General features: G+C 40.0%; 1 protein-coding gene across 3 annotated transcripts in view; it reads left to right on the top strand.

The window, feature by feature from the left end:
* The first annotated feature begins 6,416 nt into the window (after positions 1-6,416).
* LOC137593401 (serine/threonine-protein kinase WNK1-like) overlaps positions 6,417-27,311 on the top strand; it is a 30,645-nt gene continuing 9,750 nt past the window's right edge. Inside the window, exons 1-13 of one of the 3 annotated variants that reach the window (XM_068312069.1) lie at positions 6,417-6,623; positions 8,674-9,911; positions 20,514-20,686; positions 21,034-21,254; positions 22,795-22,952; positions 24,295-24,383; positions 24,478-24,697; positions 24,806-24,907; positions 25,025-25,403; positions 25,490-25,644; positions 25,807-25,887; positions 26,251-26,286; positions 26,777-26,905. In XM_068312069.1, coding sequence (XP_068168170.1) covers positions 9,114-9,911; positions 20,514-20,686; positions 21,034-21,254; positions 22,795-22,952; positions 24,295-24,383; positions 24,478-24,697; positions 24,806-24,907; positions 25,025-25,403; positions 25,490-25,644; positions 25,807-25,887; positions 26,251-26,286; positions 26,777-26,905 — 2,541 coding nt within the window. In that variant the 5' untranslated portion in view covers positions 6,417-6,623; positions 8,674-9,113. Of the gene's footprint in view, positions 6,624-7,200; positions 7,353-8,673; positions 9,912-20,513; positions 20,687-21,033; positions 21,255-22,794; positions 22,953-24,294; positions 24,384-24,477; positions 24,698-24,805; positions 24,908-25,024; positions 25,404-25,489; positions 25,645-25,806; positions 25,888-26,250; positions 26,287-26,776; positions 26,906-27,311 lie in introns of those variants that run through there. The other 2 variants (XM_068312071.1, XM_068312072.1) reach the window with 2 other exon arrangements.

The following is a 27,311-nucleotide window of genomic DNA, read 5'->3' on the forward strand; positions in this document are numbered from 1 at the left end:
AAAAAAAATCCTCAATCCGATGTCACTCACTAATTTTATACTCTCAAGGAATGTGAAAGATGCTTGCAACATCAGTGCCTTTTAAATGTTGGAACAAATATTGGAGGACAGTTTCAGATGTCTAAAATGTGTGCGTTAACAAAAAAAAAAACTGGCACGAAACAATCAGCCTTTGAGAAAGTAAATGTTTGTGCTTAGAGAGTGAATGCAATTTATTGGAGAACACACAATAGCACTTCGACCACAGCTTTCTTTATTTTTACGCATTGATTTTTAGGCCCTTGAGCAAGGCGCCGTTCCTCTTACAAGTTACTTATTTGGTCGCACCAAGAAGGAGCTGCCCGCCACTCTACCTCCCTCTTCATACGTACAGCCCCCTGTGTGTGTTTGTTTGTTCAGGGCATGTACACACTAACATATGCATGTGATTTGATTTGACTAACTAGATTGCGCTCTTAATTTCCCTTCGGGGATTATGAAGTATACAAAATTTAAATAAAAAAAATAATTAAATTTGGTTACATTTAAGCAATGTAGCCACAAAAGGGCACAAACCAGTGTCTCATTGTTCCGGTCCCAAGCCCGGATAAATACAGAGGGTTATGTACTTCCACACCGGATCAGTCGAGGCCCAGGTTAACAACGACCGCCCTCGGTACTGTTCACCTACAGGGTGCTGGTGGAAATTGACAGAGGAGACAAAAGCTAAGAGTATAGGACTGAGAGTAGGGACGTTGAATGTTGGAACTATGACAGGAAAAAGTAGAGACTTGGTTGACATGATGCAGAGGAGGAAGGTAGACATACTGTGTGTCCAGGAGACCAGGTGGAAAGGTAGCAAGGCTAGAAGTTTAGTAGCAGGGTTCAGGCTGTTTTATCATGGTGTAGATAGGAAGAGAAATGGAGTAGGAGTTATCTTGAAGGAGGAGTTTGTTAGGAATGTCCTGGAGGTAAAAAGAGTGTCAGATTGAGTGATGAGCCAGAAGCTAGAAATCAAAGGTGTGATGTTCAACGTCATTGGTGGGTTTGCTCCACAGGTAGGATGTGAGCTGGAGGAGAAGGAGAGATTCTGGTTAGACTATGATGAAGTGATGCAGAGCATACCTAGAAGTGAGAGAGTTGTCATTGGTGCAGACTTCAATGGGCATGTTGGTGCAGGAAACAGAGATGATGAGGAGGTGATGGGCAGGAGAGGAAGGCAGAAGAACAGATGGTAGTTGACTTTGCAAAAAGGATGGAAATGGCTATAGTGAATACTTTCTTCCAGAAGAGGCAGGAACATAAGGTGACCTTTAAGAGTGGAGGTAGGAGCACACAGGTAGACTACATCTTGTGTAGACGGTGTAATCTGTAGGAGATCTGTCACTGCAAAGTAGTGGTAGGTGAGAGCGCAGCCAAACAGCATAGGATGGTGGTGTGTAGGATGACTCTGGTGGTGAGGAAGATGAAGAGGGCAAAGGAAGAGCAGAGGAAAAAATGGTGGAAGCTGAAAAAGGAAGAGTGTTGCATGACTTTTAAGAAGGATTTAAGACAGGCTCTGGGTGGTCAGGAGGTGCTTCCAGATGACTGGAAAACTACAGCTAATGTGATCAGGGAAACAGGTAGGAGAGCTACTTGGTGTGTCATCTGGAAGGAAAGTAGATAAGGAGACCTGACGGTGGAATGAGGAGGTACAGGAGTGTATTCAGAAAAAGAGGTTAGCTAAGAAGAAGTGGGACACTGAGAGGACTGAGGAGAGTAGACAGGAGTACAGGGAGATGCAGTGTAAGGTGAAAGTAGAGGTAGCAAAGGCAAAACAAGGGGCTTATGATGACTTGTATGATAGGTTGGACAGTAAGGAGGGAGAGACTGATCTATACAGGTTGGCAAGACAGAGAGACAGAGATGAGAAGGACATGCAGCAGGTTAGGGTGATTAAGGATAGGGAGGGAAGTCTGTTGACAGGTGCCACTAGTGTGATGGGAAGATGGAAAGAGTACTTTGAAGAGTTGATGAACGAGGAAAATGAGAGAGAACAAAGACTAGAAGAGGTGGCTGTTGTGGACCAGAAAGTAACAAAGATTAGTCAGGATGAAGTGAGGAGGGCATTGAAGAGGATGAAGAGTGAAAAGGATGAAAAGGTAGTTGGTCCTGGTGATATACCTATGGAGATATGGAAGTCACTGGAGAGGTGGCAGTAGTTTCTGACTGGGTTGTTCAACAGGATCTTAGATAGTGAGAAGATGCCTGAGGAATAGAGAAGTGTGCTAGTGCCCATTTTTAAGAACAAGGGAAATGTGGAGTTGAAGAATAATAAGAAGAAGAAGTACACTTAATTAATCCCACAAAGGGAAATTACATTGTCACTCAGGTCGTATATACAGTCTGTGTTAGTTGTGGCAACTATAGAGGAATAAAGCTGATGAGCCATACAGTGAAGTTATGGGAAAGAGTAGTTGAAGCTAGACTAAAGTTTGAAGTGAGCATTTGTGAGCAGTAGTATGGTTTCATGCCAAAAAGGTGTCGTAGAGATGCAGAATTTACTTTGAGGATGTTGATAGAGAAGTACAGTGGTACCTCTACTTACAAAATTAATTGGTTCCGAAAGAAATTTCATAAGTAGAAAATCTCGTAAGTAGAGACACGTTTTCCATGCAAATGCACTAATCCGTTCCAAGCCCCCAAAAATTCCGACATAAATGTTTTATAAAGCATAAAATGCATCAAAACATGTGTCAAATACATGTTACAATTAGATTATTACACAATGAGAGTTGTGCAAAATGTAACAAACAAAGAATAGAGTGAAGAATAATAATGACGGTCATTTACCTTTTAACTGCTGTCCTCATTGTTTTTTGCCCTCTTTGGTTCATGTGCTCTTGTCTAACGATGCCGAACAACAGAGTGAATTCCAGTCAAGTTTCAAGTTTATTTATTCTTATATAGCCCAGATTCACAAACAATGTCTCAAAGGGCTTTACAATCTGCACATGGACGATATCCCTCTGACCTTTTTGCACTGCGAGCAGTACGACCCTCACATCGGATAAGGAACAACTGCCTCCAAAACCCTTTTAACAGGGGAAAAAATGGATGTAAGAAACCTCAGGAAGACTGCAGAGGAGGGACCTCCCTTCCGGAAGTGGACAGATGAAGCAATGGATATCGCATGTACAGATTAACAACACAGTAATAATAACAATGACAGTAACAATAACAATAATAAATGTATGACAGAGGCACGCTGATCCATCCAGTAGAGTGAGTCACCACCAGCCGATGAAGCACACAGAGGTCACCAATTGCCGAGGATCCACCACTCTGAGGAGACACCAAGTAATGCCTCCTTTTGAACTTCTCCAACCACCCATGCGATGTCTTGAACTCCTTAAACTTCCTTTTGTTTTAATAACTTGGTGATTGTAGATGCATTACGGCCATATTCTTTGGCGAGATCAACCAAACGCATCCCGTTTTCATGCTTTTCTATTATCTCTTGCTTTGTTTGTATGAACAAAAAACCTCTTCTTCGTCTTTTCTTTTCCTCTTTTGTCCGTCACTTTCTTGGGGTCCATAGCGAATACAATGGTACCTCTACTTACGAATGTCTCTACTTACGAAATTTTCTAATTACGAAATTTCTCAGCAGGAAAATATTGCCTCTAGTTACGAAAGAAATTTCGACTTACGTAAGGTAAAAATACAGTATCGACTGATTCTCGCAGCTCCCACAGGTTCATGAACGCACCATTCTCAAAGCTGCTCTGCCATTGGCTATTACCTAGTATCTTCCTGGCATCCCATTGGCTAAGAGGGACCTCTGTGTGGAGCTAGATCGGTGTTTATGCAGAGTCCTCGTCATTGGCTCTCGACCGGTGATGTGTTCCGATAGTTTTGTATCAACCGTCCAGAGCAATGGAGAGTGTGGAAAAAAGATGAAGAACCATGTACAGGCAGGATGGTATGAATGGAGAAAAGTGTCAGGTATGATGTGTGACAGAAGAGTTTCAGCTAAAATGAAAGGATAGGTGTACAAAACTGTGGTGAGACCAGCGATGTTGTTTGGTCTAGAGACAGTGTCACTGAGGAAAAGACAGGAGACAGAGCTGGAGGTAGCAGAGATGAAGATGCTGAGGTTCTCTCTGGGAGTGACCAGGAAGGATAGGATCAGGAATGAGTACATCAGAGGGACAGCACATTTTAGAGGGTTTGGAGATAAAGTCAGAGAGGCCAGACTGAGATGGTTTGGACATGTCCAGAGGAGAGATAGTGAATATATTGGTAGAAAGATGCAGAGTTTTGAACTGCCAGGCAGGAGGCCTAGAGGAAGACCAAAGAGGAGGTTTATGAATGTAGTGAAAGAGGACATGAAGGTAGTTGGTGTGAGAGAAGAGGATGCAGAAGACAGGGTCACATGGAGGCAATTGATTCGCTGTGGCGACCCCTGAAGGGAAAAGCCGAAAGGAAAAGAAGAAAATTTGCTTACATTTAAGCAATTAACCTTCGAGCAATTGCAAGTGTATTCAAGAATTAAAAGTTTTAAAGTTTAAGTAAACCATGTACCTGGTATTTAATAGCCACGGTCTATCATTAAATACATTTCTGTATTTTAGCCTTTTAATATTGTTCTGACTCTCCAAGAGTTACGGTGGATCGTTTTGAGCTGCTGCGTTGTTTGTCCCCGCAGGTTTCCGTAGTTCTTAGTTAGTTCAGCAAGTAACGAGTTGTCTCCACTCACCGTTCCCTTTTTTCTTTTTTCTCTACCTTACCTGAAAGACGCATAAGTCTGTTAGAAAATCCATATATTGCTCGAGGGATTTTACTGGTTGTGATGTCGCGTTTTGGTTTGCTGTGTATATGTTAAGGTTAATTGCGCTACCGACGCTAACGCGCTAGCCTGTTAATGGGATTTTTCGCGTTGTGATAGCGTTGAGCTAATCAGATGCAGTATTTACTTTGAGGATGTTGATAGAGAAGTACAGAGAAGGCCAGAGGGAGCTGCATTGTGTTTTTGTAGTTCTGGAGAAAGGTTATGACAGGGTGCCCAGAGAGGAACTGTGGTATTGTATGTATCTGCCAAGCAAGAAGCCAGCTATGTTCCTGCCAGGGCAGAATAAATAGATCATACTGCATATGATCTAGTACACCTGGATGACATTACAATATGTACTGCTAATAATATAGATATAGATAGATAATAACTATAGATGATATACGATAGAAGATAGATAGATAGATAGATAGATAGATAGATAGATAGATAGATAGATAGATAGATAGATAGATAGATAGATAGATAGATAGATAGATAGATAGATAGAGATACTTTTTATAGCGGTATAGATGTATGAGACCACCTGATAAAAGCAATGAAAATAAGAGAAATGTTATTATTTATACTTTTTTTTCTAGAAAGAGGAAACAGATCAACTCAATACATGTGCACCAACCACATTTTTTCTGCGCCTCTGCTGCGGTCCTTGAGTTTTAGTTGTGAGCTTTCCAATTACATACAGTACTGTATTTATTTTTTGGAACCTTTTTTCGTAAATGGAAATGTTTAGCCAACCAATACCAGTAGGGGGCAGTGTTAACTTTCAGGAAAATTCAATGTACTGTATTGGAGTTACAAAATACAGTACAGTATAGGTGTTCCAAATACAATGATGATCTTTACGTATGTAGGCCAATATTCTGAATGTTATGCAACGTAAAAAAAATCACCCATTTACAGTTTTAAATAAATATGAAAAATGACAGCTAACTTTTGAGCTTATCAATAATTAATGGTGGAATACACTTTAATAATAACAACATAATTTATTTAATTTTTTTGTATCATGTTTGTATAATGTCGACAATATTTTAGCACATGTGATTGAGTAAAACGTCTATTCAGAAACGTGCTTCAGAAAAGTTGTCAATCTACAAACACAGACATAAAATACAAATTTAAAATCGCAATTTCAGTTAGTGAATATTGTTCTATCAAATCCGTGAAGTATAAACGGATAAATGTTAAAAATGTGAATGCAAAACATTAAATTACAGTCTTGGGGTAATCATTTTGTTCAAATAATTGACAAACAGGTCGAACTTGTGTTGACGTGTTAAACCATCCATCCTCAACCAGCTGTGAAAGAGAAAAGTGACTAGTAGAAGTAGTGTGCATTAAGAGCAGTGAAAAAAATGAAACATCGTCATATCCATAATATATTCTCTTGAGTATTTTAATTTTATTGATCACGTTGGGTTAATTTCCTTCCTAATCAATGACATCTGTAACATTAATTTGCATGTGGTTTTGAACGTTCGTAGTTGTGAGTCATACGCAACAATGATACCACGAACGTGCTTTGAGATTCATGCATGTAGGTGTGTTACCATTATGAGGTCATAGCTAACCCGCGCATGCGCTTTAGGGGAAACCCGTTTCTCATCAATATGTAGCAACTGCGCCGTTTGTTTGTCAGTTAGCCGACAAACTGCAACTTCCACATTCACCAAGAGAACCATTCGTCTGCCTGGAACATTGCCATCGGGGTATTCCTTACTTTGTCCCAAGCGCATAGACGGATTACGATGTGAGGACGAATTTCATCGTCATTTATCATCAGTTATGTTGTGAATCGGATACTGAGGTAGGTCGCCATCGAGCACCGCTCTACGTCGTAGGTCGGGAAAAGCTAAAATTGCTAACTGTTGGCAAAACCATATTCGCTACGACTAAAGCATCTGGTATAAAAACCTTCAACAAGCTAAGAATGCTTTATGGACCTGATTACGAGAGGGTAACTAATGTGTAATTACTCCAAATGAAAAGTGTTATAAAAGCTGCAAATATTCTTAATCTGAATGGTGGCCGTCAGGAGGTTGGTCTAGCTTTGTAGGCCACTAACAAGACCCGCCTAGCTAGCCGTTGCTAGCCGTCTGTCAGAGGCGCTAACTGCCGGTGCTGGTTAGCTGTGTAACCGGCGTCACACCACATCCGGTGTGTTAGAATAGCCTTTGATCGTTGCAGTTAAGTTGTCAATATAGGAGAGACTAAACGCTGGTGTCGAATTCTACGAATACGGATAGAATCACGTCAAAAAGAGAACACCAGTTAGCTGTTTGATTCGTGTTTCACGTGACGTGAAACTGCTAGCAGCGGGGCGTATTGCATTTTAAGAAGACGTGACGTGGTAACTCATTCATCGTTGGTTAACGTTTTTCGCTGGTTAAGGATCAGCTAACATTAGCAGAGTTGCTACGTGCTCGGTGCTCTCGTTAGCAAGCTAACAAAGAACCGTTGCTCCTCCTTGCTTTGTATGATCGATGTTGGTGTTTCAAATGGCTCCGGTGACACTTTTAAGACCGTGAAGAAACTGGTATGTAAGACGATTTTAATGGTCATAGAAATACTAATTCAGTTATCACATACTATCTTTTATCCTACGTGTTGGGTCGCTGTCGCAGCTAACATTTCTGGATTGCGTATTGATATTGTATTTAATTGAGTTGGTATTGAATGCAAACATGGCAAATTGTTGACCAATAAGCATGATTTCCGTTTTCATTGTAACCTTGCATATTTAAAATTCCACGATATGTCAAGGTGCAAGACTGTTTTGCAATGGCAAAAAAATGTGATTCAGCTGTAACATATAGTGAACAGAGGCGAACATCAGTGACATAAGTAGTTTAATGTTTGTTTTATTGTATATATTGGAGACTGATGAATAGTCAGCTGTGCTCACCTAACAAGTTAGTCATTCATAGACATAAACAGACGTGAGTCGTTCTTGAGACTTTTAGCATGCGTTTAGATCTGTGTCACATTGTACTTAAAATTTCTTAAATGTTGTGTACCTGATAAAGAGACACTTCTAACATGCATATATACACAATTAGTAATACTGCAAATGCTCTCAAATGCTCTTAGGATCATCTAGGTGTCTTGTTACAAAATTCAACAATTAGAATACACCACCTCCTTGAAGCGGGATGTAAAAAATCTCAAATGTTCTTCTGGATTAGCAGTGGTTTTTGCCTCACCATTTCCCATGGTGTCTTTTTAACAGCGGAGCGATGAATGCAGGCCTTCAGACTGACAGATAGAGAGACAGACTTTATTAAGCTTAGGAGGTGACTGTGGATCTGTTGAATGGCAAAGCCTTATACGTACCTTTGCAACCATTCTCAATTAGTTGTATGTCAGTCATCATCTTCCTGAACACTTCTGGTATTTCATCTGATTTTGATACAGTATACTGCTGGAGGGTTCTACATGCCAAAGTCATGTTTCTGAAAAGTCTATTCAAAGGATGGGGGGCTGGTAGTAATCAGATTGGGTGTGTCTTGTCCAGCTGCAACCAGTTATTAATGCAGTGTAGTAGTTGCTTGGATTTAGTTTCTGTGGGGGGTAGATAACTTTTCACACTGTTATTTTGGGAATTGGATGATCTCATTTAACTTCTTAAAATGACGTTGGTTTTTTTGTTCAATTTGTTTGAATATGAGATGCATACAAAAATGAAGTGGGCCCAATGCTATTTAACAGCACCGTAGCGTCTGTTGGTTGTGCTGTAGCCTCTGTTTGTATACTGTAAATTCAATTTGTTAACACATTGTTAACACTGTTGATATTTGATATAAAGTTTGTTACTTTTCGAAACCTGTCATGCAGCTTGTCTTTTCCTTTTTTTGCAGTGAAACTGGACTCAAGCATACTTGGTGTGCCTGGCCAGCCTGTCTTTGCCTACGGTTGATAGTTCGGTGGCTGTTACAGGCCGTGGAAGTTGGTTCCTCGTCAGTGACTCCTTATGCTCGAACGAAGCTGCACCCAGTGTCCAACAGGATGGATGGTGTTAACTTAAAGAGACTTTTGTTTGAAAATCAGCATTCTCTCTTCATATGTGGTGGTCAATATTTTATCATCTACAAGCGAACACCTCCAATCCTTCCTCTCCAATCTCATTATAGATCAAAAGACTGACTCGAAAGCAACAAAAAAAGACAGCAAGAGAGAGAATTTATAAAAATCTTTCTAGATCACTACCACTTAAAAAAGTTCCTATGACAGACATGGCATTATCTTTATTTTAAGTTTTCAGTTATTGTACTCCATTTCTCTTGCTGTGGGTGGTGTGATGTCGGAAAAGCCAGACGCCAAAATGGTGAAATTCTTGGCTCCCCCTCAGAAGAGTGGAAATGGCCCCAGTTCTGGTTCAGACTCGATGGTGAGTGAAGGTAGGCCTGTTGAAATGAGACGCCGGCATCACACCATGGAGCGTGACCGGTGCAACTCTGAACATCGTTTTTTACGCCGAAGTGTCATCAGTGATTCCAATGCAACGGCATTGGCCCTCCCTTTACCCAGCAGGATCCCTATCCCTGCTTCTCAAAGGGTTCAACTTCGAGAAGCAGTCCCACAGCAGCAACAGGCTACGGCAGATGTTGCTCAGTTACCACAGACTGGACCATGTTTACTTAAAAGTGAGGAGCCAGCTGAAAATGGAAGAGTTCAAGAAACAAAAGACAAGGAAATATCCAAGGTGGATGTAGTGCCTTCTGAGCAGGAGCCTGTTATTGTACAAAAGCTGTATGATAGCGAGCTGGTGGTAGCAGCCAATTCTGCACCGAGCTTAGGAACAGAATTGCCAAGTCAAACAGAGTCTGAAAGTTGCACTGAGGTGAAAGTACATCATGGAGAGGAGGGGGAAGAAGAAGATAAGGAATTGGCCAAGGCACGAGCAGAGGCAGAGCAAAGAGAAGCTGAGAAAAAAGTGCAGGATGACATTGAAGAGGCAGAGATCAAAGCAGTGGGAACATCACCAGATGGCCGTTTCCTAAAGTTTGACATAGAAATTGGACGTGGTTCCTTCAAGACGGTCTACAAAGGTCTGGACACTGAGACCACAGTGGAGGTGGCTTGGTGCGAGCTGCAGGTATGTAATTGGGATAACCATTGTTCTCGTTACTCACCAATCTCATCGTTTAATGCTGTTTGTAACTTATATTCTCCTACACGAGTCATCTCTTTCTTTTCATTGAAGCTATTTGATTTTATTAACAGGTGGAATAGAGCCAAATCAATTTCTGAACACACTGTTGCCTTAGCAACAGCTGCCACTTCTCCTCTGATATGTATGGCAAGCATTTCCCTCTTCATTTCTTTCACATGACATTTCTCAGAAACTCCGCCCCAATTTCATTAGGTACCGGTAAAGATAGAATGGTTAAGTTATTTGAAATCACTCTTAGATACCAGCAAATTACAAAAAAAAACCCAATCTATCAAGCCTTATTTAATTCATGCTTTTAGTGTCATGACATTGTGAAGTGTCTGATTGGAATTCATCATGGAATAAGGTTAGGGCTAAATTTTATATTGACTTAGAAGTTTTAAGAAAAAACAAAATTGTGAAAATATTTTTCTGTATTCCGTCTTTACACTGTCAGGTGACGCCATTTACCTGCAGATTGTCATATTTTCTGACAAAGTAGCAGCACATTTAAAGGCTCTAAGTGAGCTAAAGGTGAGCGCAAAGAGTTCATTTTACACTGCCCACTCCAAAGTTTGACCTCATTTGCCACATAAATGTTTGTTTTGCTATCACGTTTTCACCCTGCCATGAGAGGCATAGGCCGCACACAGCAGCACATGCAACCATGGCTACTCATGCACTCTGGTTTCAGAACAATGTGAAGATTACAGACTCGTGCCCCTCCCCCCTCACAGACAAAATCAGGCGCATGCTCAGTGGCATTCCAGCTCTGAATGCTTGTGTGAATGTAAAATGGGTCACATTCCTGATGGAGGAACCTTCTTTATGAAGTGAAGCAGGCCAGTCTGCTGAGGCCTGCTCCTAAACTACCGGTCCACATTCCGACATTTTAAATTACTGATGTTTAACCTCATTTCAGTTTTTCTTCAAACCAGTTCAAGTGAATTTAATTAATGTAGACTTCTTCCATTTTACATGAAGTTAGTAATACTTTTATTTGCTTGGTCTCTTTGCTGCAATATTTTTAAATTTTACCTTGACTTCAAAACCACGTATTATTTGCCAACTAGTGTAAAAAGAATAGAAAACCTTGTGTTTTTTATATTGGACATTTGTGCATTAAATTTGTATATTGTGAAAGAAAAAAAAGGTGTATATATAAAAAGGTGATCATTTTTTTGATGCCCACCTAAACTTTTTGTAGGATCTTGCAGTTTTGCACTTTTTCCTCCTCAATATTGAGGCTGACACTGAACCAAGGGGGTGGTTAGTTGAAGTGTTCACAGTTGAATGAGAACCAGCTTTGTCTCAGGCACGTGCTCTGTTCTGAAATATGAACATGTAACTTGACACTCACTCCCTTTCGTTCATTCGTCCACTGAAGAATGTGAGTTTCAGAAGCTGTTCGGTTACAGACAAGAATCTGAAATCTCCCCTCACATGGCTGTGGAAGCTGTCTCATGATTGCTCTAATACTAATGTTACATTGTCTATACATCCCAGCAGCACATTAAATGTTATATAATGGTAACATAGATCATTTTCCAAATGCTTTTTCAGTTCTGTGTCTTTCTGTGTGAAATTCACAGTATTTCTGATATTTCTCTTTATTGCTGGAAAAATCAAATATTTTCATTAAATAAAGCAAACAAATCCCATCAAAATCAATTTAAAGATTACCTTGTTTAAGAAATGAAAAGATGCTAATCTGGTTAATTTGCTTTCAGAATCAGCAATGCAGAAAGATATCGGCTTTGCCGTTATGCTAATGGCACAAGTCTAACAGGCTCCATACAAAACTGGAATCTTCCTTAAACACTGTAAAAAATAAAAAAAGGGAAAGGCCGTCTTTCACACGTCTGTGTTAACTGTAATACCACACAGGTATCCGGGGTATACTTTTTATTCATTACATTTATTTGCTAAGAAACATTAAGATTAATACAAAGTTTGTTTTGGGTTGGATAGAATGTAGGCTTTGTGTTAGAGGCTTTGTGTTAGAGGCATATTGTGAAAGTAATTTTTGAAGAAGTGGAAGTTTTATATATCGGTGTGTTGTACTGGAAAACCAACCACCCCCTTTGGTGCAGTTTTTGCGAGAACTTTTGGTGTGTTTGACCAGTCTTGTCCTGGCTTGGTGTGGAAGGCCATCTGTCTACAATCACTGGAGAATTTGTAGGCATCCACCCTCTTTCACCTCACCCATGAACTCTCACATTTGTTTCAGAGCTCACATAGCAGGCATGTCTGAACAATAAGTAGGTCACCACAGAGAGGAAGTTAAAAGGGGGGATAGAAAACTTTGAGAGCCTCCCCTTTCTTGCTCACTCATCCATCTTCAACCATGACTTCTTCCACTCATTGCTTCTACTTCTGAAAGATGAGGAAGAGAACCTATGACATTCTTTAGTAGCTATGTGAGCTGGTACTTTAACCGAAGCTGACTGCTGAAATTATTTTTTTACATTCTGATTTTGCCCTCCAGTTGTAATTAAACGAGACTGTTCAGATGAACTGCCCTTCTTTGCCAAAAAGCAAAACAAAACAACAAACAATCGAGCCAAATGCTACTTGGATTTTGAGTCATATCTAAATATTGCGCTGCTGCCAGTGCTCAGAATAGCCAAAAAGAAAAAGAAAGTTGTATTTCAGCAATTCTTGCTCACACTTCATGGAAAAACATTGTATATTAAATCAGCAGCATATACTTTTTTAATATTGTGTCATTTTTTATAACATCTAAATTAATTGAGACCAACATATTGATCGGTCATCAGTCTAGCGAGCATCTCTTTTTTCTAAGTGTGTCTGGTCACCAAATATCACATTCAGTTATAAAATGTGGTTATTGGAATAAGTGTGCATAATTTACCATTTAAATATAGTGGATGTAAGCGTTACAATAGTTATTAGTTTGGCATTATTAGAACATCTGCTTGTTACTGACCATTTTAAAACAGATAATCTTAGAAGCGTCCCTCTAGTGCTCCTCAATGTAGCAGCACAAGGATGCAAGCCAGTGTCGGTAGTGTGCCAGCCCCAAGCCCAGCCTGTCTATTGCAGTATGGTTTCATGCCAAAAAAGAGTACTAGAGATGCAGAATTTACTTTGAGGATGTTGATAGAGAAGTACAGAGAAGGCCAGAGGGAGCCTCATTGTGTTTTTGTAGATCTGGAGAAAGCTTATGACAGGATGCCCAGAGAGGAACTGTGGTATTGTATGAGGAAGTCTGGAGTGGCAGAGAAGTATGTTAGAGTAGTGCATGATATGTATGAGAACTGTAAGACAGTGGTGAGGTGTGCCGTAGGTGTGACAGAGTTCAAGGTGGAGGTGGGACTGCACCAGGGATCAGCTCTGAGCCCTTTCTTGTTGGAGAAAAGTGCAGTGAGGAGGACTGTGATGGACACCTGTCCATCACAGTCCTGGTGATGGACAGGCTAACAAACGAGGTTAGACAGGAATCCCCATGGACTATGATGTTTGCAGATGACATTGTGATCTGTAGTGAGAGCAGAGAACAGGATGAGAAGCTAGAGAGGTGGAGGTTTGTCCTGGAAAGGAGAGGAATGAAGGTTAGCTGCAGTAAGACAGAGTACATGTGTGTGAATGAGAAGGACCCAAGTGGAAAAGTGAGGTTACAAGGAGAAGAGATCAAGAAGCTGGAGAATTTTAAGTACTGTATTGGCCCGAATATAAGACGACCCTGATTATAAGACGACCCCCTCTTTTTCAAGACTCAAGTTTGAAAAAAGACTTTTTGAACACCAAATTTAATTTTTATACAGAAAATAATTACAGTACATCTGAAACAAATGATTATAACAATATATTCGAGAGAAAAAGCATGTTATTTTGCCTCATTCAAATCATGCAAAAACTGTCTATCACATCTTAATATCTGATGGGCATATCCTTTCATTTCTCGCACACCCTCCTGTCGAGCTCTTGGAAGCGGCCGCTCTTAGGACCACGGAAAGCTTTTCTCTGACAGAGCATTTTTTAGGTGATCTTTTTGAGCTCTCCCATCTCCGTACATTACACTCTGACACCGTATTTCACAGCTGCTTTGCAATAGTTTGAAGACTGCCTCATTTATCACCATCATCTTGAAGTTTGCATCATAACTTCTCAGCTGCCGGTTAACCTGGCCGATCTTCGACCCACTTTTCTCCAGATTTTTTATATGTTTCACCATTTTCTGTTATCTCTCCTCTTATTTTCTTCTCTTTTCTTTCTTTCCGCTATTTTTATTTTTATCTTCTTCTTGACAGGGGTTCACTTTGGCCTGGGGAGCTAAGTTAAGCATTCGCTTTAAAGATATCTGGCGCAATCTAGCGTTGTGAATGGGTATAATGTCTAGACCCCAAATGTAAGACGACCCCCACTTTTTCAGTCTTATTTCAATGCAAAAACCACCATCTTGTATTCGGGCCAATACGGTACTTATGGTCAACCGTCCAGAGCAATGGAGAGTGTGGGAAAGAGGTGAAGAAGCGTGTACAGGCAGGATGGAACGGGTGCAGGAAAGTGTCAGGTGTGATGTGTGATAGAAGAGTTTCAGCTAAAATGAAAGGAAAGGTGTACAAAACTATGGTGAGACCAGCGGTGTTGTTTGGTCTAGATACAGTGTCACTGAGGAAAAGACAGGAGCTGGAGGTAAGAGATGAAGATACTGAGGTTCTCTGGGAGTGACCAGGAGGGATAGAATCAGGAATGAGTACATCAGAGGGACAGCACATGTTAGAGGTTTTGGAGATTAAATCAGAGAGGCCAGACTGAGATGGTTTGGACATGTCCAGAGGATGGATAGCCTCACGCCCTACGCTGCCGAGATAGGCTCCGGCTCCCTGTGACCCGCTGCGGCGGATACAGCGGTGGTAATCTGAAGATGACTGACTGACTGACTTATTTTCATTATGGAGAATTTATTTATACACGCACTTCAAACTTATTTTATGACACCATTATTATGAAGTGTTTGTTTTCATTTCTTTGTTGATCAAAGTAAATAATGTAGGAATCATTGTGAAATGCCATGGTATTTTCTGACAGGGTTAGTATACAGTGTTTTCCGCACTATAAGACACACTGGACAATAAGGCGCACCCTCAATAATTTGTTTGTTTTGTAATTTATTTCATATATAGGGAGCACCGGATTAGAAGGCGCACACAATAAAGAATATAATTTATTTGATAAACTGCAGTGGCTGTAGTTGCGCAATCCGTCCACTAGATAGAGCCGCGCTGCTCTGGCAGTCATGATTGCATTCATGACTTCCTGACTACCTTTGAATGGCCCCTATTATGTCAATATATTTCCTGATCTGACGTTCGAAGCAGATATTTAAGCTCCGACATTCGTCTTCATTTATTAATTAAATATTGTTTCGATCGATCGGTAGTCCAGTCAGAGGTGAGGTGCAGCTATTTGCTGCTGTGTGTCCTAAACAATTTTTTAACTAGTTTTTAATGTCAGGCTGCTAACTTACTGGCAAATGCGACGCTGTTTTACTCCTAGAACTGACTTTAACGTTGGTGTCTCACCGCCGTGAATCTCACAGCACGTCGCTGCAGACAGAATACACAAGCCTGAATGCGCCCCTCCCCCGCCCGCCCAGAGCTATCAACTACATTTGTAAATCAATGCAGCACACCAGTTGCCACCTTTGTCTAGCAGTGACTCTGCTCTTGAAATTCCAGAAAAGGCTGTAAGTTCAGCTTTGAGGGTCTTTCATTCACCTTTATGCTAGTTTCTCCGTGTGTTTCCACAGACTAATAGAATGGACCGTCACTAGATTCCAGATGACAGCACAATGGCATTTTTAAGACCAATTAAGTTTAAAGTGGGTTATTTCCGACGCCAAATAGTTAGGAAATACTGAGATCAGTCAGTCAGTCAAACTTTATTAATAGAATTGTTGAAAGTTCCTTATATTTTGCTACGTAATCACCGGTGCTCCTACAGTCTGCTCTACCGTCTGAGAGCAGCTCTTGTGCCTTGTAAGGGAGCTCCTCTGATGGCGGAGTGCGGCATGACTGGCGGCCAGACTGCCGGCTTTTTTTCACCCATCATGTTTTTAACCAATATTAATATGAATATTAATCCATATACAAGGCGCACCGGATTATAAGGTGCACTACGGTTTATGAGAAAATTTTAGGCTTTTAGGTGCGCCTTATAGTTCGGAAAATACGGTACTGTTAAACTTCATACCTTTACATATACCTGGTAGAATTATAAAGTAGCAAACAGAGAATACATCAAAATTGTACTTACTGTAATTGCAGTACTTAAATGAACTGTGCTTGGTTACAGGCCATAGTTGTTTATTATTATTAACTTTTATGATAACTTAACATTAGACCAAGCTCCTTGATTACTTTTCATTGGTGTGAAAATAAATACTTGATATATCAACCCTACTTGTACCTATTTAGTCATGTTTCAACACTTAGTTATTTGTTATTAAGATGTAAGTTGTTAAATTTCATGAATCAATAAGGATGACTGTGTCGATCAAAACACAGGAGGGTTGAATGCCGGCTTCGTGCATCACAGTACAGTACTCAAAATTCACCAGGCACTGTCTTCATTAGCTATGAAGCGTTTGCTGTGTTGTGGTTCGCTTTGAAATTTGAAATGTTGTAACATTTCAAATTTTAATCTCTTGAATCGCTGAGCAAGACTGTAAGAATATAAAAAAGGCTTATTGAAATAAGTTGTTTCTCCAGTTATATAAGGTCATTATTCATCAGAACAAGATATGCCTTGGCTGTATGATAATCTTTACTCAATGATTATTTGTTGATCACAAATTAACATATTGAGATTATTGTGTAGCTAACTGTCAGCAGATCTTAATCCTTTTCGTATTCTTATAAGTGCAAGTCACCCTCTATTCCACACAAATTAGCAAAATCACACAGATCATAAACGGTATCTATACCTTATCAGTTAATTTTGAGGGCTCTCTTGGTAGCTCTTTGGACAAACATTTCTCCCTGCATTCGAAGACGACCCCTGATTTTCTTTGTGCTCCATTGATTTTAGATGAGTAGTCTGCTCGCAGATATGAAATGGCCTGCTTCTGTTAACTTGAGTGTTTCTGACAGCTTTAATGACAGTCACATTGATCTTTGACCTCAGTAACACAGCGTCACAAGGACAGAAAAATTCTTTCTGTAAAGACAGATTTCTCATAATGTAATGTAAAATAACATCTAGTGTGGAGTTTAACATGACCATTTGCTTATCAGCCCATTAGATATTCTAGCAATATACAGTATATTAGGTATTCTACTGTATCTAGCAATACAGTACTGTATTACTCAGATGGTTTCATGTAGCCCTCAGTGTCAAACTCAGAGCAGAACTCAAAGCAGGGACCTCACAGTGCCAGCCTTTAGCATGATCACAGGCTTTCTCCACTAAGTCTATTTTAAGGGTTGTTGGATTATTTATGGGGATTTTTGCCTAGAAGCAGTGTTCTCTGCTCTGGTTTGATGGTACTTTAGTTAACTGGCAGTAGATGTAAGTGTTGGCTTAAAACTCCTCAGGCCATAAAATCATTAGAACAGATATTATTAGGGCTCGTTATTTATGGTTGAATTCATAAAGCTGAAGTTATCCCAACCACAGTTCCTTATGTGCTGAATGAGTGGGTACAGAGATCTGGTTGTTATTCGATGGTATCTAATGCTTTCTATTTTGATGAACTGAGGTCATTTTTGTTTGATCCACTTCGACAAAGTGATCAGAAGTATAGCTATAGTGCTGATCATAACTTACACTTTAAATAATTTGCATTAGCTTCTGGTGGGTGGATGAACTGTTTATTAACTTTTTTGATTTGGAAGATATTAAAAGGCATGTTTACTTCATTCTTACACTTTATTAGCCTTTATCCATGTGTGTATTACCAAGATATTTGAAATACTGTATTTTTTTCCACTTGAAGTCAGAAACTCCACAGGCTATCGCAGTCAGAGTTGTTATCTCAGAGACAGCGGTGGCAACTTGTCTCTTCAGAGGCCTGACTCATGCCCAGTCTGTCAGGTAGAGCCGTTGTAATTCAGTACAATAGATTCAATTGCTGTTGGTCATCTAGTGCCTGTTAGGTTGAGTTTGTAAATTTTTTTTTGATATGTAAAGCTCAGGGTGATATACAGAATGTAATGGCATGACTGGCTGTAGAAAAGTATCGTGAATCTGTGAAAGCATTGTAAAGGTTTTGAAGTAATGCTTAAAATCAACAAAGCTGCACTGTCCGAGACACCTATTTTTATTTTTAAATTTCAATCAAGATCTAACTTACGGATCGGAAATGTTCAAATTTGTTCTTAAAACAAAAATATGAGGTGTAACATTAAGAACTTGGACATGCTACTATGGAAATAAATTCCTGTCTGTGGCTGTTGCTGTTCCAGTGCTAGACACCGTAGATAACTTTTTCCTCACTTTACAAACAGTTAAATTAGGTTTCAGTTGTTACTTCAAAGATTTTTATATATTTTTATATAAAATATCTAAAAGGGAAAATTTACAATAGTATATTATAGTATTAGAATTTTTGTGAAGAGTGGCTACTTGACCTCTTATCAGAGTTTACTTACGGTACTTACGGTAAATAGCAGGACAGAAAGCCAGCCAAAGAACTCCTGCAAGTGACAGTCAGAGCAAGTCTTGTGGTTACATACAGTATGTAAGTGTTGGCTTGTTTTTGTGTAGCGCTCATTCCCCAGGTCTGCACTACCTTTTATGTTTCTTTCAAAAAATCTCAGGCTCTGACATTAGTTTGGCCACTGGGTTACTGCCTAGTATATAGTCTGTACTGAATCTTCATCTTACTGCTTCCTCTCATTATACATTATGCAGGGAGAGCCTGCAACTATTTAAAGCGAGCAGATTTCCCTGAAAATGTGCTATCATAAATCAGCAGTGAGTTTGCATGTGTTTCTCAAAGTAAAACCCAAGCTGTGTTGCGCTTTGCAGACATTTTAGTTTATGGTAAATGATTTATTGTGAACAATACAGTTCTTATCTTATTTGTAAATTTGTTTTAAATCCGTTTTTCTGGTAGCATGTCTACGGGGGACATGCTGACAATGAAATCATAATTTGGTATTTGTTTGGGATGGTGTTACACACATAGGGAGAGAACTTCTGCGGTTGTGAATGCTAGTCATGGATGCTTTGCATAACTGCTCTCATGATGTGCAGAAAGAGAAAAAGGGAATAATTTCTCCATTAGAAAAATACACTAGTAAGTAGGTCAGTTGGTCCAGCTGTGTGGAAGGGCCTCCTTTGACGCTCCGGTCTTCTTTTGACCCCCATTTCCTGACATTGCTTTCACATCCAGTGTCTTCAATGGCACCTAACCGTTTACACGATGTTTCCTTGAACTTCTTCTCATTGATGTATATCTTCATGTTGGAAAATGTTAAAAACATTCAGACTCAAACTACTTAAGAACCCCCAACAGTTTGTGTCAGTTATAACAAAGTTTTCTATCTTTATCTAGCGCACACAAATGCAAGTGCTTGCCTTCTTCCTGCAAATTTGTTCTCTGGTCATGCTGGCCGGTTGCCACGTCTCTTGGGCTTTGAGTTGAGGCCTTTGGCTACAGGGTTACACTGGGCCTGTCTACCTGGTGTGGCTTTGCTGCTTTTATATACGCACTGTAAATGTAGGTCATACCAGGAATTACTCAGGATACTTGAGGAGATGGATTGTACACATATTTAATACACAATCATTTTGAAAATATTTTTGTCAGTCTTTATTTATGGATCAGGCAGTTTATAGAATGGTTGATTCAACCACACAAAAAACACCATTTCTTTTTCATTGTAGAATATTGTTTCCTGGAACATATAGAAAATAAACCTTTCTGAACACAAATTTTCCTCATTTCAAACAGCTGTAATGTCAGAGTTGGCCAATATGCATGTATTAATAATTAAAATAATTTTCAATCTAATCAATTATTGTTGATGTGGATCATAATAATACACAGGTTTATTAAAATTGCCAGTGATACATATTTCAGATTACTGTCTTTTATAATGAATTTGTTTTTCTACATTGCTTAAATCTACTTCAGAGAGGCAAGCGCAAGTGAGATGAATGTGATGTTTTTTGTATACTCCAAAGATTAAGTGCTATTATTTTTATAATTTCTATGACATCAGGTCTACTGTGTAATGTCTTTCAGTGTCAGTCAAGCTGTTTTTCTCTCATTGTGGCTATCATGAATCTAGGACAAAGCTCAACATATTCCACGTGGCTGTCAGTTAACTTCCTTAGAAAATAGATCCACCTACCTTTGCCTCAACTGTAAATGTACCATTTCCAGAGTGAAACGAAATGCAATGAAATATTTTTTAAAGGAAATTTAAATCACAATGCATCTTAGTAAAATTTTACAGCTAGGTGCAGACTGTCTGTTCTTCACTGTCTAAACCTGAAGCATTAGTCTGTTTAATATAGCTCTGTGTGATGCGTAACATCTTAAAAGTATTATCTGTATTTCCTTTTCAGGATCGTAAACTCTCAAAGGCTGAGAGGCAACGTTTCAAGGAAGAAGCAGGGATGTTAAAGGGCTTACAGCATCCCAACATTGTCCGCTTTTATGACTCTTGGGAGGGACCCTCCAAAGGCAGGAAGTGCATCGTGCTGGTCACTGAACTCATGACTTCTGGAACGCTAAAAACGTGAGTCATATCTGGTAGAGAAAAATACATTGATGCAGACCTCTTACATGCTTAATTTAGTAGAGCTGAACTTTGTAATTTAAAAAGACCATCCTGACCTGGATTATAATATACTTCTAAATTATTGTGTTAACCTGCAGAAAACAAAATATTGAACTTTTATGACCAAAAGGTGATGTAATAAATTCCTTGATCTTATAAAACGTCCAGAAGTATATTATTAAACACAATTAAAGGTTAGGGTTAATTGCTTTAATAAAGAACTATAAAGAAAAAGCCTAAATTTGCTTACAATGAATGTTTTCTTCTCAGAGGATATTTGAAAATTTTGGTCTGTTCTCTTATAGATATCTGAAGCGGTTCAAAGTGATGAAAATTAAAGTTCTGCGTAGCTGGTGTCGACAAATCCTCAAAGGACTCCACTTTCTTCATACTCGGGCTCCTCCCATCATTCATAGAGACCTGAAGTGCGACAACATTTTCATCACAGGCCCAACAGGATCTGTCAAGATAGGAGATTTAGGACTGGCCACACTCAAACGTGCATCATTTGCCAAGAGTGTTATAGGTACGAATTCAAAGTTATTTCTATCTCCTAGGCCCTGTTCTGATGTGGGGCAATACCTTCTCTGAGGTCTTATTATGTTGGTGTTGAAAATGCTTTTTAAAAAGGGTGTTTTCCTTGGACATGTTTTTCTGATGATGTGGTTCAAAACAGACCACAGTGTTTCAGCTTTCTCTCAAACCACAGCTCAAATGGAGGCCAAATACTGTGGTAATCTTTGGAAGATAACCACAAGGCTTTCTCTCTTTGCACTCACACATTAACTCCATCAAGTTTGGTCATTGTACAGAATATTTCTGTTCTGTGTTTATCCAAAAATAGTTTTTTTCCAGGCACCTACTGAATGTAAGTAGCGCCTATCATTTCTCATATTGCTAAGTAATAATATCATTACAATGGCCTTTGCTTCTGTCATAAAATGGTCTTTGTTCTGTGGTTTGGAAAATATGTGGTCTGTTTGCCGGTTATAACTATAAAACGTTAACATCTCTTTCTATGGGTTTGCCTCAACAGGTTTTTTTTCTAGTGTTTGTCTCTTAATGTCTTTTAAACTATTGCAGGACTGCAGATTCTTTTTGCTCCATCTTTGTGTCCTGGGAGCTTTCCCCACATTTTCTCTGTCAGCCTTTTGCCCTTTTTTTGTTTGTTTTTATTTTTATTTCATTTCTTTACTTTCACATTTTTTTTGGGTATGTTTTTAAAATGTAGGCTCTAGCCTCAGCTGTGCCCCATTCTGCTGTTTGGAATGAATAGGGTACTGCTGGTCATTAAGTAAGTATGAACTTTAATGGGCCTGGTAAGTCTGACAGTGTGCTGAAACACACATCAAAATCAAAAGCAATTACATTCAAATGACCAAATATGTTTCTCTGTGTAAGACCTGAGATTGAATGTAAAATGAGGAATAAAGTAAACAAGGCTGATGTGCAAAGACACACTGCTCAGCACTGTAGCTAGCCATGGGATCTGTCTCAGCCTTGAACGTAACAGTTTCTTCTTGCAGGTCAAGAAGTGATGGATGGTAAGTCAGTTCTCGAAAGGTGAGTGTTCTATAAAAGACAATTTTCATGTGGGTTTTAAGGCAAGGTCTTGACAAAAGCCATTTCCATATCTAATCATAACACTGGAGTCTCATTCCAAAAATTGTGTTATGTTTGGGCCTGGAGATATTGTTATCGAGCCCTTTTGAATATTGCAAATGAAGTGTGTTCTGCACATTGGCTAAGACATTGAAACATGTCAGGGTCTTACACAGACAAACACGTGCTTTTTTCTCTGCAGTCTAACTGAGCCAAGCTTCTCCCTCCTTTTTTGTTTTCTGTCTCTTTTTTTGCTTTCCTTCCCCTTTTCTTTTTTCCTTCCTCTCTTCCAACTTTCTCTTCACAGGTTCTACCCCAGGAGATGTCAGACGACCGGTCGCTCCTCTCATCCTCCTCTTCCTCAACCCCTCACGGGTTAGAGGAGCGGAGGGGCATTGGGTTGTGAGAAGCCCACTCAATCAGTAAGGGAGTTCGAGAGTTCTGAATAGTTGTTTTGATTTAAGGTACCCCTGAGTTCATGGCGCCTGAGATGTATGAGGAGAAGTACGACGAGTCAGTGGATGTGTATGCCTTTGGAATGTGCATGCTGGAGATGGCCACCTCAGAGTACCCTTACTCAGAGTGCCAGAATGCTGCACAGATCTACCGCAGAGTTACCAGCGTAAGTGTTCTTCTCAGCTCTCCATGTCACCCTTTTTTCTAGCCTACATCTCCTCCTGCGTGCTAAAAAGTCTAGAGTCCCATTGGAATTCAACTAAAGTCCTGCTAGCACCTCTTTATCAGGCGTACATTACGTTTATCCAGTCTTCTACAATATTTCACATCCTAACGTGTGTGTGTGCGTACATGTGTGTGTGTACACGCACACAGACATTTATATATAAATATGTGTGTGTGTGTGTGTATTATATATATAATATCTCCCTTGTTAAAGCCAATAACAGTCGATAATGTCATAAATTTGCCTGTTTTTGAAATGCAATAGGCCAATAACATAATAACTGGCCAATAACGTAATAAAAGTTCTGAACTGATAACGTAATAACTTTTGGCCAGTAACGTAATAATTTAATGATAACCCAAAGCCCTAATTATGACCTTATTAGCCAAAAGTTATTGCATTATTGGCCAGTTATTACGTTATTGTCCTGTTACATTTCAAAATGTCCCATTTACCTCTATAAAGACGAAGTAGACTAAATAGAAAACATTAACAACGTGAGACAGCGTTTCATCAACTTAACATTAACTTTCTTTCTGCTTCTGAATGGTGCTGAATGTGGGTTAACCATGTGGACCTGAGGCGTGGATGATTGATAAGAGGCTGAACAAGCACAGTCTTGGCTCAATGGTTCGGGCTTGTGATGACGTCAGAAGAGCAATGACTGTCACATAGTTTTGCTCTTATTCATACATTTGAAATTCATAGTTACTGACTAAGTTCATATTAATGCTATTACAAGAGTATCGTGAATATATTTTGCCTGCACCTGGAGTGTTATATATGAAATATGCTTCAAAATCAATACCGATACCCTGTGTGTTTCATAAAAGCATAGTGCAAATACAAGTTATTATCATGTGATTCAACATGAGGATTTTTTTATTTACCCTTCTACAAGTATTCAAAACTGGTTCTTAACTCCTTGTGAGCCACAAATGGATCGCACCGCTGAGTCTGAAAAAGGCGGTTTTGTTGTAAAGAAGTCCTTTCGTGGTGCGTTCAAATTTGTGTCACATGCTTTTAAAAAAGTATTCCTGTGTGATAATATTCCTATTCTCAGTCCTCCATTTTCTGTAGCACATACGGTTTCCTGTTGCTTCTATATCACCTCTCTTTAACCAACATCTACTGTCTGCCTTTCTTTGCCCCATCACATGACACTCTCATCATTTTCATATGGTATTTACGTCAATAACGACATCGAGGTATGGGTAGGATCCAAAATGAGAGATGAGGGCAAGAAGATCCATTCTCATTGATGATTTTGTGTGTTCTGTAGGGGGTGAAACCAGGCAGCTTTGACAAGGTGGCCAGTCCTGAAGTGAAGGAGATTATCGAGGGCTGCATTCGTCAGAATAAGGATGAGAGGTCTCTATAACTTCAGAGAACATGTAACGGGTGTAGAGCGGTGTAGCTGTCCAAAAAGGATGTATTTGCTCACTGCAATTCTCCTTCTGATTAGGTATTCAATCAAGGACCTTCTGAACCACGCCTTCTTCCAGGAGGACACAGGGGTCCGTGTGGAGTTGGCAGAAGAGGACGATGGAGAGATGGAGGCTATCAAGCTGTGGCTTAGAATTGAGGATGTAAAGAAACTCAAGGGGAAGTACAAAGACAATGAAGCCATAGAGTTTTCTTTTGACCTCAACAAAGACGTTCCAGAGGATGTGGCTCAGGAAATGGTGATTTGAATTTTAAAAATACAACACCTCAAAAAAAAAAAAAAAAAAAGCTTTTGTTGCACTTTTAAAAATGTGTATTGCTGAATTATTTCTGTATCCGTGCTGAAGGTTGAGTCTGGATATGTGTTCGATGGCGACCACAAGACCATAGCAAAAGCCATGAAGGACAGAGTGTCTCTAATTAGTCGTAAGAGAGCACAACGGCAACAGGTGGGGACACGGAGTGTTGTCGCTTCAAAACATCTGTCCATAGGATGAACCTATGCTGTGATATGTAAACGTTATTAAGTGAAGGAATTAATAAATCTGCTGCTGACTGTCTTGAAGGTCAGAGAAGATCAGGAGAAGAAAAAGCTGGAAGACGAACAACAGAATCAGATCCTGCAATTAGGACAACAGTCGAGCATCGAGCTGCCTCAGTCGCAGCAGGTTCCACAGCCTGCTGCCGCTTACGTCCCTCCACAACCAAACCAGCACACCTCACAGATGTCATCCCAAACCGCCACTCAGCAGAACCTTCGAGGCTCCAACTACAGCACTCCTCAATCAACCCAACTGACTGGTGTGGCACAAGGGGTCCCCTATGCTCCATACTCAACTGGGCAAGTCCCAGTTTCAGTTCAGAGCCAGAGTGTGGCCACCATCCAGGCAGAATCAGAGGAGGCTGAGACGGAACAACACCAGCAACCACCACACATGGCAGGAGGTGTGTGTTGAAGATCATTTCTAGTCACACAGTCAGCGAAGGGAGTGCATCTTTCATAAATGAACCATCTTGTCCCCTTTTCATAGGCGGGCACATGGTGGACAGACTACCTGCCTCCTCCATCCTGAATGAAGCCCAGCCTTCCCAGTCCGGAATCACTTATAGCTCCACTAGCTGTCAGCACCTTCAGCCCCAGGTGTCGTGTTCCCAGACACAAAACGACCAGTCGCCGTTGTCCGTGGTGAGCCATGTTGAAAACGGGATATACCGTAATCTTGAGTTGAAAAGAATTGAAATATTTACAAACTGAATTTTTGTGTATTTTTGTTTTTTGCTCATTGAAGCTAGTTTGTTTTCTTTCCAGACATGTTTTCATCAAATTTCTGATTCTGTGTTCTAAAAGGTTCAGCCCCCGATGCAAGGTGTCCCGCCGGAAGGTCCAGTTGCATCTAGTGGCCAGTCTGTTTCAGTTACTCCTCCACAGGTATACAATGTACTGTGTCTTTACACATATTTAAAGAGTAACTTTACACCAACTGACCTCTGATTGAGTTTCATTTTTGTACAGGTATCAACACACCTCATAACAATGCCTGGTTGAACTGAACACTCCTTGAATACACTTTTATATCTCCAAAAAACTATGAACTTCAACCACTCAGTCAGCAAATTCTCATTTTCAGAGAGTGTTAAGTTAACCTTTAAAGTTTGCAGGATATTTTCTACTGTAGGCAGCTGTGTCAAATCCCAGAAGTTTTAGCCTCGTCTCAAATATTTTCCATAGTTTTCTTTCCTTTTCCTTCCCAATTTTCTTACCCTTACCCTATGTTATGTTTGTTTCTTGTAGTATGGAGTTTACTACCAACCATCGCTTCCCCCTCAGGTAGATAAATATCCCACTTTCCTGTTCCCACACTGCCGGTCAGGTTGTACATTCTAGGAAATAAAAATGTATAATTTTTATATTGGTCTGCACAGCAGACAAGCCTTTGCTCTGAATTTTTATAAATAATTGGTACACTTAAGTTATGGCACTCAGAATATCAGATCCAGTTGAACAATATGAATTGACATGCGATGTACACGCCTCTAAATTATCCTCTGGAGCTTAACATAAATGTCCATAGATCAGTACATTTCTGATTGATCTAATATGTGCAGCTATGTTGTCTGGCAGGTAAGTGCATGTGACGCTGGAACAGAGCCAAGACTGAAGCTGAAAGATACAGATCAGAGAGTTTTCTGATTTCCTGAAAACTGGGTTTTCAGGAAATAGTCCAAATGCCATAAGGAAAAGTCAGTTGTTTTTCTCATAGTTATCTGGTTTAATCTGATTTGTGCCATTTTGTTCCCTTTTGGTTCTATTCTTACAGATTCCTAGTCAACAAGTCATGATACCTTCCCCTCCTCAGCCGTCCCCCCCACAGCAGCACCAACAGCCCGACAGCAGCAGTCCCGCTCAGAGCTCCTCTCTACCACTGACACAGCCTGGAGCTCAGCAGGTAGCGCTTTCTTATAAATTGCACTGTTTGTCTTGATCTTATGAATTTCTCTCTTTTCTGAATTTCTTTGCGCATTTGTGTTTGTGTGTGTTTTGCTTTAACTATTATGGCTGTCCTATTCTTTTCATCCATCCTTCCTTTCTGCATGCTGCATATTCCTGCTTGACTCTTAGTCTTGGGCCAATGATCCAAGCACTCCTCTCATGTCTCCTCCACTCAACGCAGAACATCTGTACTTCCTTTATCAGGCGTCATGCCTCTCTGCTCCGCAGGTACTCTACCAAGGACAAAACAATAGCTGCTTAGGGGTCAGGTGTGAAACATTTAGTTTCCTTGAAGTATGTGCACACTCATACTTCTGGGGGAAAAAAGCTTCAGGCTGCACAATACATGTTTTTAGAAAGAA

This window comes from Antennarius striatus, chromosome 4 (assembly GCF_040054535.1).
Source record: "Antennarius striatus isolate MH-2024 chromosome 4, ASM4005453v1, whole genome shotgun sequence".
NCBI classification, from domain to species: domain Eukaryota; kingdom Metazoa; phylum Chordata; class Actinopteri; order Lophiiformes; family Antennariidae; genus Antennarius; species Antennarius striatus.